The sequence below is a fragment of the Nematolebias whitei genome, chromosome 18 (assembly GCF_014905685.2).
Source record: "Nematolebias whitei isolate Nwh7 chromosome 18, NemWhi1, whole genome shotgun sequence".
In the NCBI taxonomy this organism is placed as follows: Eukaryota; Metazoa; Chordata; class Actinopteri; order Cyprinodontiformes; family Rivulidae; genus Nematolebias; species Nematolebias whitei.
Genome location: NC_056515.1, coordinates 10381360 through 10397100, shown reverse-complemented (window position 1 = coordinate 10397100; position 15741 = coordinate 10381360). Strand labels below are relative to the sequence as shown.

General features: G+C 41.0%; 1 protein-coding gene across 1 annotated transcript in view; it reads right to left on the bottom strand.

Moving 5' to 3' along the window:
* Nucleotides 1-15741, bottom strand: part of scarb1 (scavenger receptor class B, member 1) — a 59219-nt gene that overhangs the window by 21231 nt on the left and 22247 nt on the right. The window contains exons 5-8 of the mRNA XM_037692293.1: nt 11392-11487; nt 11198-11313; nt 10956-11122; nt 10372-10490 (exon numbers count right to left, since the gene is read on the bottom strand). Coding sequence (XP_037548221.1) covers nt 10372-10490; nt 10956-11122; nt 11198-11313; nt 11392-11487 — 498 coding nt within the window. The remainder of the gene's footprint in view (nt 1-10371; nt 10491-10955; nt 11123-11197; nt 11314-11391; nt 11488-15741) is intronic.

Here is a 15741-nt window from a genome sequence, read left to right as displayed (position 1 = left end):
ATTAAAACAATTAAAGACCTGAAATATTTCAGTTGGTGTGCAATGAATCTGAAATATATGAAAGTTTCATTTTTATCATTACATTATGGAAAATAATGACCTTTATCACAATATGCTAATTTATTGAGAAGGACCTGTATAGGCATAGCCCTTAAAGCTCTGGGCCTCACTGGTTCCTAAATGGCTGAAGAAAAAAAGCTATTTTGGCCGATTACCCGATCTCACCGTAATTTATACGGTGACGCCCACACACAGCAGGTGGGCGTGGACTAAAGTTTTTCAGTGCAGCGCTGAGCACCTAGGGATAAACCCACCAGCGACAGCCTTAAAGGGCTACGCCTATACTCATAGAATCTGGGGTTACAGTACGTAACCAACGTTATCAGGTTCCTCTCTTGTGGAACCAAGAGGGTGGTGGTGGTGGTGTGTGTGTGTGTGTGTGTGAGGGGGGGCGGAGGGGCAGGAGGATGGGTTAGGAGCAGCAGCCATAACCACCTTAAAATGGCCAGTAACCGGTTAAATAGTAAATGGACTACTTCTACAGCACCTTTCTATCTAATCAAGATTAGGGCTGCAACAACGAATCTATAAAAATCTAGAAAAATCTATGATTAAAAGCGTTGGCAACGAATTTCATTATTGATTCGTTGTGTCGGCGATTATGCGTCTTTCACGGCGCTGCAGAGTTTTGTTCACGGGCAGTTCATTGTCAATGCTGACCGACTGAATAAAGTTTGAAAAAAAAACCAACAACTCTGCAGCGTGAGTTGAACAGAGCGAGGAGAGAGGCGGAAACAGAGCAGAGGTGGTGTTTTCAAAGGAAAGTAAGTACATTTTACAAATGACCAACGCAGCGAAAACTGTTCGACCCAAGTCCTCCAAAGTGTGGGAGAACTTCACAAAGATTAAAAATGAGAAGCATGTTTCTTTAAAAATCGCCGACACGACACGGGAGAACCACGGAGATAAACGTAAACATGTCGGAGTCACGAGGAGGAAGAAGGAGCTAAACAGCTTTTAGCCGTTTAGCTCCGTTTAGATCCTTCTTCCTCCTCGCAACACGAGTTGGGAGTGAGCTCCCAACTCGTGTTGCAGGTGAGTCTCTACAATTTAACACATTGTTCTGTTTCCAAAAGAGAAAACGTAACATCAGTCTGTCTGGTAGATGAAGCTGCTTGTTTGTTTGTTTGCCGATTAATGACGGTGATAGAGAACGTGTGTGTTACTTTTAATTTAATTTAATTGGTACAAGCAGTGTTTAAATGTGATTTATAAATAAATCTAACACAAAGATAATAATTTAATGATTAAGCTTCAACTTTTAATTTGCTGGCAAAGTCTGAAGACACTGCAGGTATGGCAGGAAGAATTGCATTTAAACAGGAATTAAAGTAATTTATTACATCTAATCAAATGTGTGTAATTAAGTATTTTATATATGTGTGTGTGTGTGTGTGTTTAATTGCTCTTTTAGCTACTTTTTGCCTGAACCTAACACTGCAAGTGAAACAAGGCATTTCTTGAGTTGCTGTAAATTATGCTATAATACATATTTACTGTCTCATTCCAGAAAACAACAACAAACAACAACAGCCTTCATGATGGACAGACATCATGGACACCACAGCAGCAGCTGTCTTCACTGAAATCATCCTGAACATGATCGTCACTGACATGAGGCCTCTGTCGATGGTTGAAGACGAAGGTTTCACTACAATGATCCACACTTTTAATCCAGGTTACAATGATCCACACTTTTAATCCAGGTTACACTCTTCCCTCAATGACACATTTTACAAAGTAGCTACATATTGTGCAGGTATAAAGCATACATTTGTATATACTTTTGTGTACATTTATTTTTTTAAGCTATTTGACTAACTTTTATTTTTTATAATTCAACATTTTACTAACAGAATAGTCAAATAGCAACCTGTTTTTTGTGTGAATTGCTATGTCAGTCAAATGTTCAATTTTGAAATAAAGGGGTGGAAATTAAAACTTTTTTTTTTTTTTTTTTTTTGCCGATTCATCGTTTAATTGAAAAAATAATCGGCCGATGAATCGATTATTGAAATAATCGTTAGTTGCAGTCCTAATCAAGATACTCAAAGCTCTTTACAACAATCTGTGCCTCATTTATCCATTCATACAGCACTCAACTATATATGTACAAAGATTAATCAGAGCTTTATCACATTCATACACCAATAGAACACACAGAGGTAATGAGGGGTTCAGTGTTTGTCCAGGGACACTTCGGCATGTGACTGCTGGTGGAATTGAACCCTCAACTCTTGCACTGGAGGATGCCTGCTCTGACCATTCAGCCACAGTCGCCTCATTAACAGTATTTAACAGTATTATTTACTGTTAAACATGTATAAATATCTATATATTTTTTTCTATAGTTTATGGAATTGTTTTTTTTATTTTTTAAATGAATAAACTTTATACCATACCATATTATTTTATTATTTATCCTACTTTGCATTATTTATACCAGCCAACTGTCCCTTTTTTCTTTATCTACCACCTGTACGATGCTGCTGAAATTTTAATTTCCCTGACTGAATCTTCCAAAGGACTCAAAGTTTGATGTAATCTAATCTCATCTGAGCCTGTTGCGGTCACAGGACTTGGGCACCTTGCAGTCATCAAATCAATCCTGAACCCTGGTGTCAAATGTGGGGCCATCTGTTTTTGACAGCTGAAGCTCAGCTACAGTTGGGGCACTTCACAAGACAATAAACATGGCAGTACATCAAAAAGAGGATGGCTGAAAGACTCACAGAATCAAGGTTATGCAACAGTTCAGTCCAAACCAGAACACAACCTGACTAAATGCTGTAAAAGTCCTAGACGAAGCTGTGCAGAAATAAATGGCAGCAAAATAAAAAATTCCTCCGTTAACCATTTGAGAGACAATAAGTCAAACAATGTTGCTTTAAATTATAGTTCGGCAGTTGACTATGATGTTGACTTAAGTTTTTTCCAACAGATATTTGGATTTCTTTTTGGGTTTAAAATAAATCATAACCTAGATTCTTTGTGTGCTTCTGTACATCACATGTTCAATTTGAATAAGTTTACAACTTGGTGAAGACCAGATTATTTTTGACCATGTCCTGATGCGTAAAACCCCAGGATTGTAAAAGGGTTGGCTTTCTTTTATTTCCCATGCAGCTCGATACATTTGAAAACAGCCATGTTCCCATGTTGTACATTTTGATCATGTCAAGGAACACCATGGGTACTCCAGACAGACACAAGAGGAGCTTTTGTGGAACTGCATGAGAGCTCCTCTCCAGCAGAAAATAGCCCACCGTGAATGACACACTTTAACAATATTTGTGGAAAAACTCCAAACCAGTCACATTTTTCTCAAAATGTCAGTGATCAAAGGGGCTTTATAGTCAACTATGTTCATTTCCCTTGAAGCCTACAGCTGAATACATTTCAGCTGTAGTGGCAAAGTGGCACAAGTATGGGGACTAAATTTTTTTCAACTAACTTTGCAAAATATCAAGCCAACTTATGTTCCTTCGTTATTTTCCATGTCTGTGTAATGAAATTTGAACACCAAGATCATTTCCCATGCTTAAATCACCACAGCAAAATTATTTTTTATTAGTAACTAGAAAATCTTTAACAACTTTTAAAGCTGTTGGGGGGCGGCTGTGGCGTTAGAGCAGTCGTCCTCCAGTGGGAGGGTTGGGGGTTTGATTCCACCAGCAGTCACATGCTGAAGTGTCCCTGGGCAAGATACTGAACCCCTCATTGCCTCTGATGTGCGTCCCACCAGTGCATGAATGTGATAAAGCTCTGGTTAGTCTCTACAGATTCAGATCATCTTTGTAGGGATGTAGTGCGGTATGAATGTGTGTGGAGGTGTGCGAGGGCACCGATTGTGTTGTAAAGCACTTTTAGTATCTTGATTAGATAGAGAGGAGATATACAAGTACAGTCCATTTACCATTTTAAAACAGCTGCAATTAAAAAGATGAGGTCCAATTTCCAATTACCTTATCACAAAGCATGTCCGTGCCAAAAGATATGACAGATGAGCGTGCTACAAGCTGCATTACATAAGAAATGTGAAACAGTCTGAATCACAGCAGTGTTGTCTTATCAGTTCTTGCATCAGTAGTTTAGTGAGAGATTTGTCTACATATGATTAGCTTGGTTTGCTGTATTTTTGTACTAGGTATTTTATGGAACTTTTATGGCTTAACTCAAATTATTTCCTTCAAGACAGTCCTTCTGTTTATCTGCTATGCCACAAAATAAAACACTCTGGCTCAATTACAATTCCAACATAATACAAGTGTCATTTTTAAAAGTTTAATAAAAATGAAGCAAAGCTAGTAAAGAAGCTCAAAAGAAGTTATTTTCTTGGTTGCTGAAGCTCCAGGGATGTTTTTCTCAAAGACAGCAGTTGAATGTCGAGAGTACAAGCCATTCTTTACTCAAGAGATAGTGCTGCTCTTGATGAAAGTGTGAGAACCACTTGATCACAGAATCGACAACGCCACCACCATAAAATTCTGGAGTTGACTGTGACGCACAATTAGCTCCAGATATGCAATCAGTCCACCTCTGCTTAAGAGCAGAGCAGGCCTCAAGGTCGACAGGGCTGACCTTTACTACTGGATGTCCTCAAACCAACAACTTATCCCAAATAAACTCTTCTTTCAGCTGCTCCCTTCTTCAGGGGTCACCACAGTGAACTAACTCTCATGAAGACTTGGTGACTGTTTTTACACCGGACGTCCTTCCTGATGCTACCACAGCCCACTGTGTGGAGCAGAGAGCTGCTATCTAGGGTGCCCGGGGGAGCAGATGGTGGGGGTTAAGGGCCTTGCTCAAGGGCTCAGAGTGGGGTAAATGAGGGTGGATGCAGGTGTGGTTGCTTCACCTATCCCACCCACATTTTGATGATGGTCCAGGGGGTCAAACCAGCGACCTTCCGATCACAAGCTTGTCCTTCTCTGACCTCTGCGCCACCACTCCCCAACTTATCTCAAATAAGTAAATTATTAAAAAAATAAAATGTTGCCTGATATGGGATTGATATAATATTTGAGGAAAAGGGATCCCAGCTCAACTATTTAAGTTCCTTAAAATTTGTCCCACTTGATAAAAATGCTATTGCTTATCTCAAATATCTTTTATGATGACCATTGTTTCGAGTACTCAGTGACTTACTATAGTCATGAAGAAAATAAAGTTCATCCTTTTAAGTCTAGGGATTTACATATGAGGGCATTTTAAAAATCTGATCTGGTCTTTTCCACATTCTAAACCATTTAAGTTTAAGCTCAAGTGTAAAAAATAAAAAAAACAGCAAAACTTGTCATTAGTTCATCAAATAGAAAGGCTGTGTGTGGAAAAAAACAAGTCCAGCCCATGATTCAGTCATTTGTAGAACTTTAGCATCAATAACTTCAAGTAAAGGTCTTCTGTAGGACCTACCTGTGCAACTATAATATGGTTGAGCAGAAATGTTGACCTACTCTTCTTTACAATACTGCTTCAATTCATCGCTTAAGATCCCACTACAGCATTTTAATTACAGTATTTTTCGCTGTATAAGTCGCAGATTTTTGCATAAATTTGCATGCCTGCGACTTATACAGCAAAGCGACTTATTTATGATTTTTTTCCATATTAATAACCCAATTTCTGGCTGATATCTGATGAGACATGGAAAATATTGAACACTACAATTTTCAGCCACTAGAGGGCCCTCGATTAATATGGCAAGCCAAGGGTCTCATTATTAGGTAAAAGTGGCTATTAACGATACACTTGAAATGCTACATCAAGCCACCTTCGTCTCGCTCTCCTGGAACTCCTGGAGCAAACATCAAATCAGCTGCATTTTGCCTCTTCGCCCAGGAGAAATGCAGCTGATTTGATCATTAAAGTGCATTTATTAAGGAACAGTTCAACTGAGACACAACTTTACTATATTTTGAGCAAACAAATAATCCAAAAAAGTTCAATCTGGTCCTCTGGACATTCAAAAAAACCCAAAAAACAAAACAAAACAAAGCATAAAAATGTAGAAACGTTTCGTCTCTCATCCGAAAGACTTCCTCAGTCTGAGGTGCTGTATTCAGCTCAGTCTCTTAAATAGCATCTTCTCAGAGTGGATCAACCAGTTTACTGCTGACAACCAAAACCAGCTGCTCACATGGTCAAGAAGGCCCATCAGCCTAACAATGGATCATTAGCACACTGATGGCTGTTTACTATTCACAGGGGGTTGAGTGATACTAGCAATCACAGCATTGTAAGAGGGGGACAGTTGAACCAGGAGGCCTCCACCCCTGTTTAAAGATGGACAATTTCTTTTCACAAAGATGGCCTCCTTTACTCCTCTCTCAAACCATCGTTCCTCTCTGTTCAGGATGTGAACATCTTCATCCTTGAAAGAGTGACCACTGGCCTGGAGATGAGTGTACACCTCAGAATCCTGGCCTGATGATGTTGATCTTCTGTGCTGGGCCATCCTTTTGGCCAGTGGCTGTTTAGTTTCCCCGATGTAAGACTGATCACCCTCCTGACACTGAACAGCATACACAATATTACTCTGTGACGGGGGACTGGATCTATGGGATGAACCAGTCTTTGCCGTAATGTATTTGGGGGTTTAAAAGCCACTGGAACGTTATGTTTAGAAAATAAACGTCTCAGTTTCTCTGATACTCCCTCAACATACAGAATGACCACTGGTCTGGGTTCCTCCTTTTCACCTGATAGCTGAATGGAGTCCTGTTTGGGTTTCTTCTCTGCTTTTAGGAAGGCCCAGTTAGGATATCCACATTGCTCTAGAGCCTGTCTTGTGTAGGATTTCTCTTTCTGCCTGGCTCCTGAGTTAGTGGGGACGCTGTCTGCTCTGTGATATAGAGTCCTGATGACTCCTAACTTGTGCTCCAAAGGGTGATGGGAGTCAAGCTGCAAATACTGGTCTGTGTGGGTGGGTTTGCGGTACACCTTGGTTTGCAAATGTCCTCCATCAGAGACTGAGACCTCACAGTCCAAGAAAGCCAACCTGCCATTTTTTACATCTTCTCATGTGAACGTGATGTATTTATCCACAGAGTTGATGTGGTCAGTAAAATGTTGGACTTCCCAAGATTTAATTTTAACCCAGGTGTTGTCAACATACCTGAACCAATGACCTGGTGGTGTCCCTGAAAAGGACGTCAAGGCTCTCTTTTCTACCTCCTCCATGTACAGGTTGGCAACAATTGGAGAAACTGGAGACCCCATAGCACACCCACGTTTCTGCCTATAATATTGCTCCCCACATGTGAAGTAGGTTGACTGCAGGCACAGTTTCAAGAGTTGACACAGTTGTTCTGTGGAAAACGTGGTCCTGCTGCTCATAGTGGTGTCTGATTTTAATCTTAAACTGACCACCTCTACTGCATCATCAACAGGAATGCACGTAAAGAGTGATGTGACATCAAAAGAGGCCATTGTTTCATCAGTCTCCATGATGACATCCCTCAACTTATCCACAAAGTCCATGGTGTTCTGTATGTGGTGTTCTGAGCTGCCAACTGCCAAAGGGATGAGTACAGACGCCAGATATTTGGAAACATTGTAACTGACCGAGTTAATCATGCTAACAATTGGTCTTAAAGGTACATATTGTTTGTGGATTTTAGGTAAACCATACAGACTAGGTGTGGCCTCCCCTGGGTAGTCTGTGGTACAGAATACGGTCAATAGCCTTGTCCTGCTCCAAAATTTTCAGGCAATCTATTAACTTCTTGTAACCACTTCCTGGATCTCTTTTCAGCGGTTCATAAGTGGTTAAGTCACTAAGGAGTGTCATAACTTTCTCATGATAGTCTTTCTGGTTCAAAATCACTGTGCACCTTCCTTTGTCTGCTGGGAGAATGATTATGTTTTTGTCCTTGCTAAGAGTGGTGAGTGCATCCCTCTCCTCTCTACTGATGTTGGAAGGTGGTGGTTTGGCATTGCTGAGGCAGGATGAAACTTTGATTCTGAGCTGTTCTGCTTCACCTTCTTTCATTTTGTTGTTGCGGATGGCTGATTCTGTGGCTGTGATCATCTCCACCAGAGGAATTCTACTTGGTGCAACCGCAAAGTTCAGTCCCCTGGCAAGAATCTCTGTCTCCGGTCTCTGGCATGTAATTGACTACTGGAGTGTTGTCCTACACTGAATGTGTTGTTATTGGAATAGTGATGGTGTTGATGAGTTATTAGTAAGTTAAACTTGTTTTGTTGTCGAGTCTTGGACTTGACATGATGTGCTAAGCGTGCTTGATCTGTACAGTCCAACACTTGCTGAAGTGTGGTCTGATCTAGACACATAGTTAGTTTCTGTTTAATGTGCTCTTCTTTGGCCTTCAAGGCCTCAATAGTAAAATTGATCTGTCTCACCCATTCATTCAGCAGCTGGGTCTGTGCCTTCTGAAGGATCTTGCTTGCCCGGTACTGGCTGACCGACTATTTTAGTTCCAGGCTCTTGGGAGTGATGCCACTTTGTCGACATCTGAAATTGAATCGCAAGTGGTTCCTGTAGTCTGCCCTCTTCCTTGCTGTTTTCTCAAACTCTCTAACTAGTTTGAGGCAATCCTGGCCAAAGTGGTTCAAAATATCCTGATGCATGCTCAATAATCCAGGTAGAAAAATTCAAAAAAGTTCAATCTGGTCCTCTGGACATTCAAGCAAAAAAATGTAGAAACGTTTCGTCTCTCATCCGAAATACTTCCTCAGTCTGAGGTGCTGTATTCAGCTCAGTCTCTTAAATAGCACCTTCTCAGAGTGGATCAACCAGTTTGCTGCTGACAACCAAAACCAGCTGCTCACATGGTCAAGAAGGCCCATCAGTCTAACAATGGATCATTAGCACACTGATGGCTGTTTACTATTCACAGGGGGTTGAGTGATACTAGCAATAACAGCATTGTAAGAGGGGGGCAGTTGAACCCAGAGGCCTCCACCCCTGTTTAATGATGGATGATTTCTTTTCACAAAGATGGCCTCCTTTACTCCTCTCTCAAACCATCGTTCCTCTCTGTCCAGGATGTGAACATCTTCATCCCTGAAAGAGTGACCGCTGGCCTGGAGATGAGTGTAGACCGCAGAATCCTGGCCTGATGATGTTGATCTTCTGTGCTGGGCCATCCTTTTGGCCAGTGGCTGTTTAGTTTCCCCGATGTAAGACTGATCACAGCCCTCCTGACACTGAACAGCATACACAATATTACTCTGTTTGTGCCGGGGGACTGGATCTTTGAGATGAACCAGTCTTTGCCGTAATGTATTTGGGGGTTTAAAAGTCCCTCATCATTATAGGACCAGATTGAACTTTTTTGGATTTTTCTACCTGGATTATTGAGCATGCATCAGGACAAACAAATAATTGTTTTTAAGTGTTAATCTTGTTAAATTCTTGTTAAAATCCTCCCGTGCATGCTCCCGTGGCCGCCCTTTGGCAGCCAATTGATTTTTGGCACACCGGCCCATGTTTCCAGGACGTCAGCGGTGACGCATAATAGATGCGACTTATATGGTGAAGTGACTTATTTATGGTAAATGAAAAATGAACTGTACTTATATAGCGCATTTCTATCTTAGAGATACTTAAAGTGCTTTACACTACAATCTGTGCCCTCATTTACCCATTCATACAGCACTAGATCGCTACATTATTTATGTTTTTTTCCCACTTTATTAGACATATTTGGACTGCTGCAACTTATACGGTGGTGCAATGTGTACAGCGGCAAGTATGGTAGGTTGAGGTCTGGACTTTGACTGGATCATTGCAATATCATAATTTTCATTTTCAGCCAGCCATTCTGTTGTAGATTTTACAGCTGCGTTTGGGGTCATTGTTCTGTTGCATTATCCAATTTGATTTTATGATATTTTGGTCAACAGAGGAGAAGAATCAACTGAAAGTAGCATCCAGGTGCTGCTAATCAAATATAATAGAATAAATAATCATCAAAAGTGTGACCAGCACAATAAAAGCAGGAGTTTAGGCAGTTTGCTGGTCTGGAGCATGCAAGGTGTGCATCAACACAGTGCCAAGGATTATTGTTTCTCAAGCAAATTTCCCAGTAAATTCATCCCGAGCTCAGACCGTGCAATACCCAGAAACTGGAAGAAACCCAAGAACAACATTTCAGACTCTACAGGCCTCAGGAAGAAGGTTAAATGATAAAGTTCATAAAATGACAAACAGGAAAAACACTAAACAAGTATGGCTTGTTTGGAAATGTTGCAGGATTAAGAATCTTCCAACCCACCATGTTTGACAAATTATCAAGCACGGTGGTGAAGGGCTGACTGAGTGTGAGTAAGTGTGTGCACACTTACTGGGTGGATGTCTATAAAAAGGCCATGTTCCTCCTCATTGGGATGAAGGCCCAACACAAAGTCTTGCAGCACAGGATCACCATTAAAGAAGTGAGGATGAGAGATGAAGGTCGGGGAGTCTAAATGAACAAAGCAATGGAGAATTTTTTTCAGCATAACCACAAAGTTCTTTTAACTTGTCACGCTCGTCATTTAGGCCGGCTACTCTGCAGCTATTTGGACAACAAAGTATGAAAACTCGTTAGTTTCAACTGGCATGCTGCGTTAGGTCAAAACAAATTGCATAAGTAATTAGAATGCAGAGAACTTTCCAAATAAACAGAAACAAAGAACATGAAAACAGTTTTCTCTTATCTATGCTTGGTAATCTCAATGTGAATAGCCTAAAGGATAAAAGTTATTATTACTTAAGAGAGCACACTGTCTTGTCATAATTTAAGAAAGCCAAAAAAGCTAAGCAAATGTACTATGTTCATGGCTGTAGGGAATTTCAGCCAATACATATTAATTTAAACTGTCCAGACAAACATCAAGAACATCAAATTAAGTACAGTAAGTAAACAGTGTAGTATTGCAGTACTGACTGTGGCGACAGGTGCTGACGTTGAGCAGGCCGGACTGCCTGCAGGGACAAAAGCCTTCATTGGGAGTGTAATCAGTCCCATTAGCAAACAGGGTCTTGGGAGCAACAAATCGATATGAAGGGATCCCTTTCATGTTGCCAGATTGCTTGTAAACAAGTTCCATAGACCTTTTTAATACAACATTTAAAACATTATTAATCTGTCGGAAAAAAAAAAAGAAGAAATTTGGAGGGAAAAAATACCGGCAAACATCAGGACTGTAGAAGGGCAGGGTGCTCTCTTTGGTCATGAATGGAGGCCACATCTGCCCAGCTGTTCCATTGATCATGTTACACTGAGGAGTCCTCCAGTAGTTCAGCTGTTAGCAGCAAGACAACAGTCAGGTCTGGAAAAACAGACGATTATAAAAAACAAAAATATCTTATGAACATTTCACCTCTCTCAGGCCGTTCCAGGAGTCAACTTTGTGGACTTTTGTGATGTCATCTTTCCCAGTGTGGACAGTGAACAGCCCAGTGTTGGAGTTGTTGAACTATTTAAAAAGAACTACAATTTATATTATTACCAACCAAAAAACAAAAACAACAACACCAAAAAAAAAAAAACCTACAGTAGTCTCTCGCTACTTTTGCGGTTCAACTTTAGCAGACTCGCTCTTTCGCGTTTTTTCAAAGTAAGATTGGACATGCCACACAATTGGCTGACTGTTGGATGAGCAGCATGGATTGTTTACTTTCTTCAGGTAATTTAGGCTTCTTTCTGCCGTTGCAGCTACTTTTCAGTTATTTCTTGCTAATTTCAGCTGTTCTTTAGCTAATTTACTACTTTTTCTGCTCATTTCTGCTTATTTAAACCAAATTCAGTAAATGTGTGTTCCTTCTGCTTCTTCGGCTAACTTAGGCTTGTTCTTCCATTTCAGCTACATTTCAGCAAGTTCTTCAGCAATAAGCATTCATATTGCATTTTCACATGTAATTTCTCTAGCTAAAGTTTAAATCTTAAAAATGTCCATTGTTGCAGCAGCTTTAACCCTTTGGTGTCCAGATGCACCGATCGACTTTTGTCTTTCGATTTAAAATTCAAAAGTATGTAGTAAAATTGTCATAATCACTAAATGTAAAAGTGTTGCTATTTTTAAATGATCTGAAGCTCTCGACCTTGACCTCTCTAAGTGGCTTTAAACATCTGTTAAGTTCCTGGCAAGAACTACGGTGTAAATGAACAACATTAGAAAAAAACAAAATTACATTTGAAAAAACAGAATTACATGAAGCCGAATAGGAAGGTTTTTTTTTTTACATTATTAACAGCATAAAACCAAACAAAAGAACAATATACAGTACATCCTGATGCATGCTCAATAATCCAGGTAGAAAAATCTAAAAAAAGTTAAGTCAGGTCCTCTGGAGGTCTCCGTGTTCAACTGTCCCCCTCTTACAATGCTGTTATTGTTAGTATCACTCAGCCCCCTGTGAATAGCAAGCAGCCATCAGGGTGCTAACGATTCATTGTTAGGCTGATGGTCCTCCTTGATCATGTGAACAACTAGTTTTGAATGTCAACAACAAACAGGTTGATCCACTATGAGAAGGTGCTATTGAGGGGCCGTTTACACGGCGCGCATTTTGAGTGCATCCGCAGCTTTCTCTCTGCGGTTCTGCTGATCATTTACACGACACCAGTGCCCCCCCCCCCCCCAAATCCGGAGGCTTCTGAACCCACCTTCCAAAGTGGAGGTTTTTCGCTGACACCCTGCTGATAATGTAAACATCTTCCGATGAGGCTTTGTGTTAAACAACATACGCACGCGCGGACAGACGTTATATTTCTATCAACATGGTGGCGGATACACTGCTTTCTGAACTACGACTGATGGAATATATTTTTAATCTCGTAGTTAATCTACGTCAGATTCAAGGTGCTGTGACCGATGTTAAAATATTTTTAATCTAGACTGGTCTTATGGTTTTGATCTGCTCAGAGACGGGATTATAATGAAATTATGACCCGGTTCTGACTGGGTTAAACTGGGCCAGCAGCTCTCAAGAGTCTCCCTGGGATTTCAATATCAGTCAAATAGTTTAATCTGCTTGCCACATCACGTAGAAAGGCTTTGAAGCACCGTCTCATATTTCCTAACACGTCAGTCCACATAAGACCACACTTAGCCACGCCCCCTCATACACTGATAGGCTGAGCTCCCCTTCTGCGAAAGGCGGAGTCTATGACCCTATAAAGGAGTAATGAGATGAGACATCGGGGCTCTTCTTCCTGGTCTGTGAACGTGTCACAAACTGTAGAGTCCAGCGCTGTGAAATTGTAATCTTTTCCTGCCTTTTCTAATATAATTGGTAAAACTTAATTGACGTTTCCTTGATTTATTGATTAGTATAGTTGCCACTTCCGAGGGAGGTACGAGCCGGGGGTAAAGACGTGGGCTGGAGGGGGGTTTCTGGATCCGGTGGTCCGCAGCCAGCTCCCGTCTTTAACACAGACATCTGTGTTTGAAGAGACACAATCTGATCCAGTTCCAGTGTCGCCGTTTATAGAACGAGGCACGCACACGTCGCGCTGCACTATAACATCTAAATGTGCTAAATAATAACAGTTTAATAATAATAAACAGTATTTATGTTAGTGTGAAATATAATGAAGCTCTGAGCTAAATGAAGCTATCTGGACATTATGTAATTCAAATTTAAAATTATGCTAAACATATAGCGTGAACATCCATCCATCCGTTATCTTTACCCGCTTATTCCATTTTGGGTCACGGGGGTCGCTGGTGCCCATGTCCAGCAATCACTGTGCGAGGGGCGGGGTACACCCTGGACGGGTCACAAGCCCATCACAGGGACACATAGAGACAAACGAGACAAACAACCATTCATTCTCTCACTCACACCTAGAGACAATTTAGAGTTACCAATCAGCCTAACATGCATGTTTTTTGGTCTGTGGGAGGAAACCGGAGCACCCGGAGAAAACCCATGCATGCACAGAGAGAACATGCAAACTCCACCCAGAAAGGCCCCTGGACCGGGGTTTGAACCAAGGACCTGCTCGCTGAGAGGCAGCAGCTCTACCAGTTGCGCCACCGTGCTGCCTATAGCGTGAACACTAAAGTTGAAAATGAAGACATCAGGTTTAATTTTTATTTATTTATTCAACACCACAGACTGTATGTCACACAAACACACTATTAAAACACGTTAACTGAACTTGAATGGAATGAATAAAAGAACTGAGGGGAATTTTGAACAAATCGTTCATCAACATCTCTCTTCGACGTACTCCTGCAGTTCATCTGGGCCAAGCCTCGTTCAGAACTGGTCCGCCTGGTGGAAGGACAGCTTCTTCTTCTTTCAGGAAAAAATAAAAACTCAGTTGGTTGTTTTGTAACCAAAGTAAACACAAGCTAACATTATCAAGAACATTTGATTTACCTGCTGTAAAGCAGCTACTGATTATCCCGGAGTAAAGTCTGACATAGTTGACTCTGTTCTGGTCCACTCAGCGACTGGTGTGGAGCTGTTAGACGAAGCGGTCCCGCTTGGCGTCAAATCTGTTGACTCTCATCCAAAATCCACCTTTAACTTGTCGTTACGTTGTTGTTAGCTTGATTAGCCGAGAGGAAAACAACGTGCCGAGACAGCACACATGCGCATTAGGTGAAGGTACAAAATTCACAGTGCCATCTAATGGCCTGGCATGGTAACTACAGCGGATTCGGGAGGGCGGGGGGGGGGAATCCTCCGGATGCATGTAAACCCAAAATGCGACCGTGTCAACGCAAATCTTTTCCTCTGATTAACATACTAAAAAACCTACGTCCCCCGCCCCCCCATCGTGTCCGTGTAAATAGGGCCTTATAAAACTGAGCTGAATACAGCTCGTCAGACTCAAGAAGACTTTTGGATGAAAGATGAAACGTTTCTACGATATTATTTATTTGTTGTTGTTGTTGTTGTTGTTGTTTTTTGAACATCCAAAAGGACTTGACAACTTTTTCAGAATATACAGTACACAGATATCTCTGTTGTGTGTGTACTGTATATAGTTCTGTTGTTCGGTTTTATGCTGTTAATACAGTAAAAAATAAAAATAAAAATAAAAACTTCCTGTTTGGCTTAACCCTCCTGTTGTCCTCAGGACAAAATGACCCACCACTGTGTTAAACCCCCCCCCCCCCCAAAAAAAAAATCCACTAAATGGTTTTTTTTTTTACTTGAAATTTTATGACTTTTCCTAGATTGGCCCCAACAGTAGAAAAAGTGAAATGTTGCTTTTATTCACATTTCCATGTAAGCTGTACAAAAAAAGGTACAAGGTGGTCTTCGGGTCAAAATGACCCATGAGGCAAATAGAGTTGAAATTAAGGTCACAGAGTAGTTTACAAGCCACAGAATGTTACAATGTTTTAGTTGTGTCTCAGATCAATCAGTAGCAGAAGTAAACGAGGCAAATCAGGTGGTGTTCTCATAAGCCCCTTATCCACAGGTCTGGTTCTTGTTGTAGCCTGTTGTGTCCGGTTCTAGTGGGACCTCTATTTTTGTGTCTCACCTTTGCCTATAGTTCCCGTTTAGTGGGCGGATTGTTCACCTCTAGTGGGCGGATTGTTCACCTCTAGTGGGCGGATTATTAATATCAACGCACCTTACCAGCTGGTGGCGGTAGTGCTACATTAAGCTCTTTTCTAAGCACCACTAACATGCATTAGAAGAAGAGCTGGAAAACAACACACAACCAAAATGGATGACCTCGATGAACTTGAAGCAGAACCAGC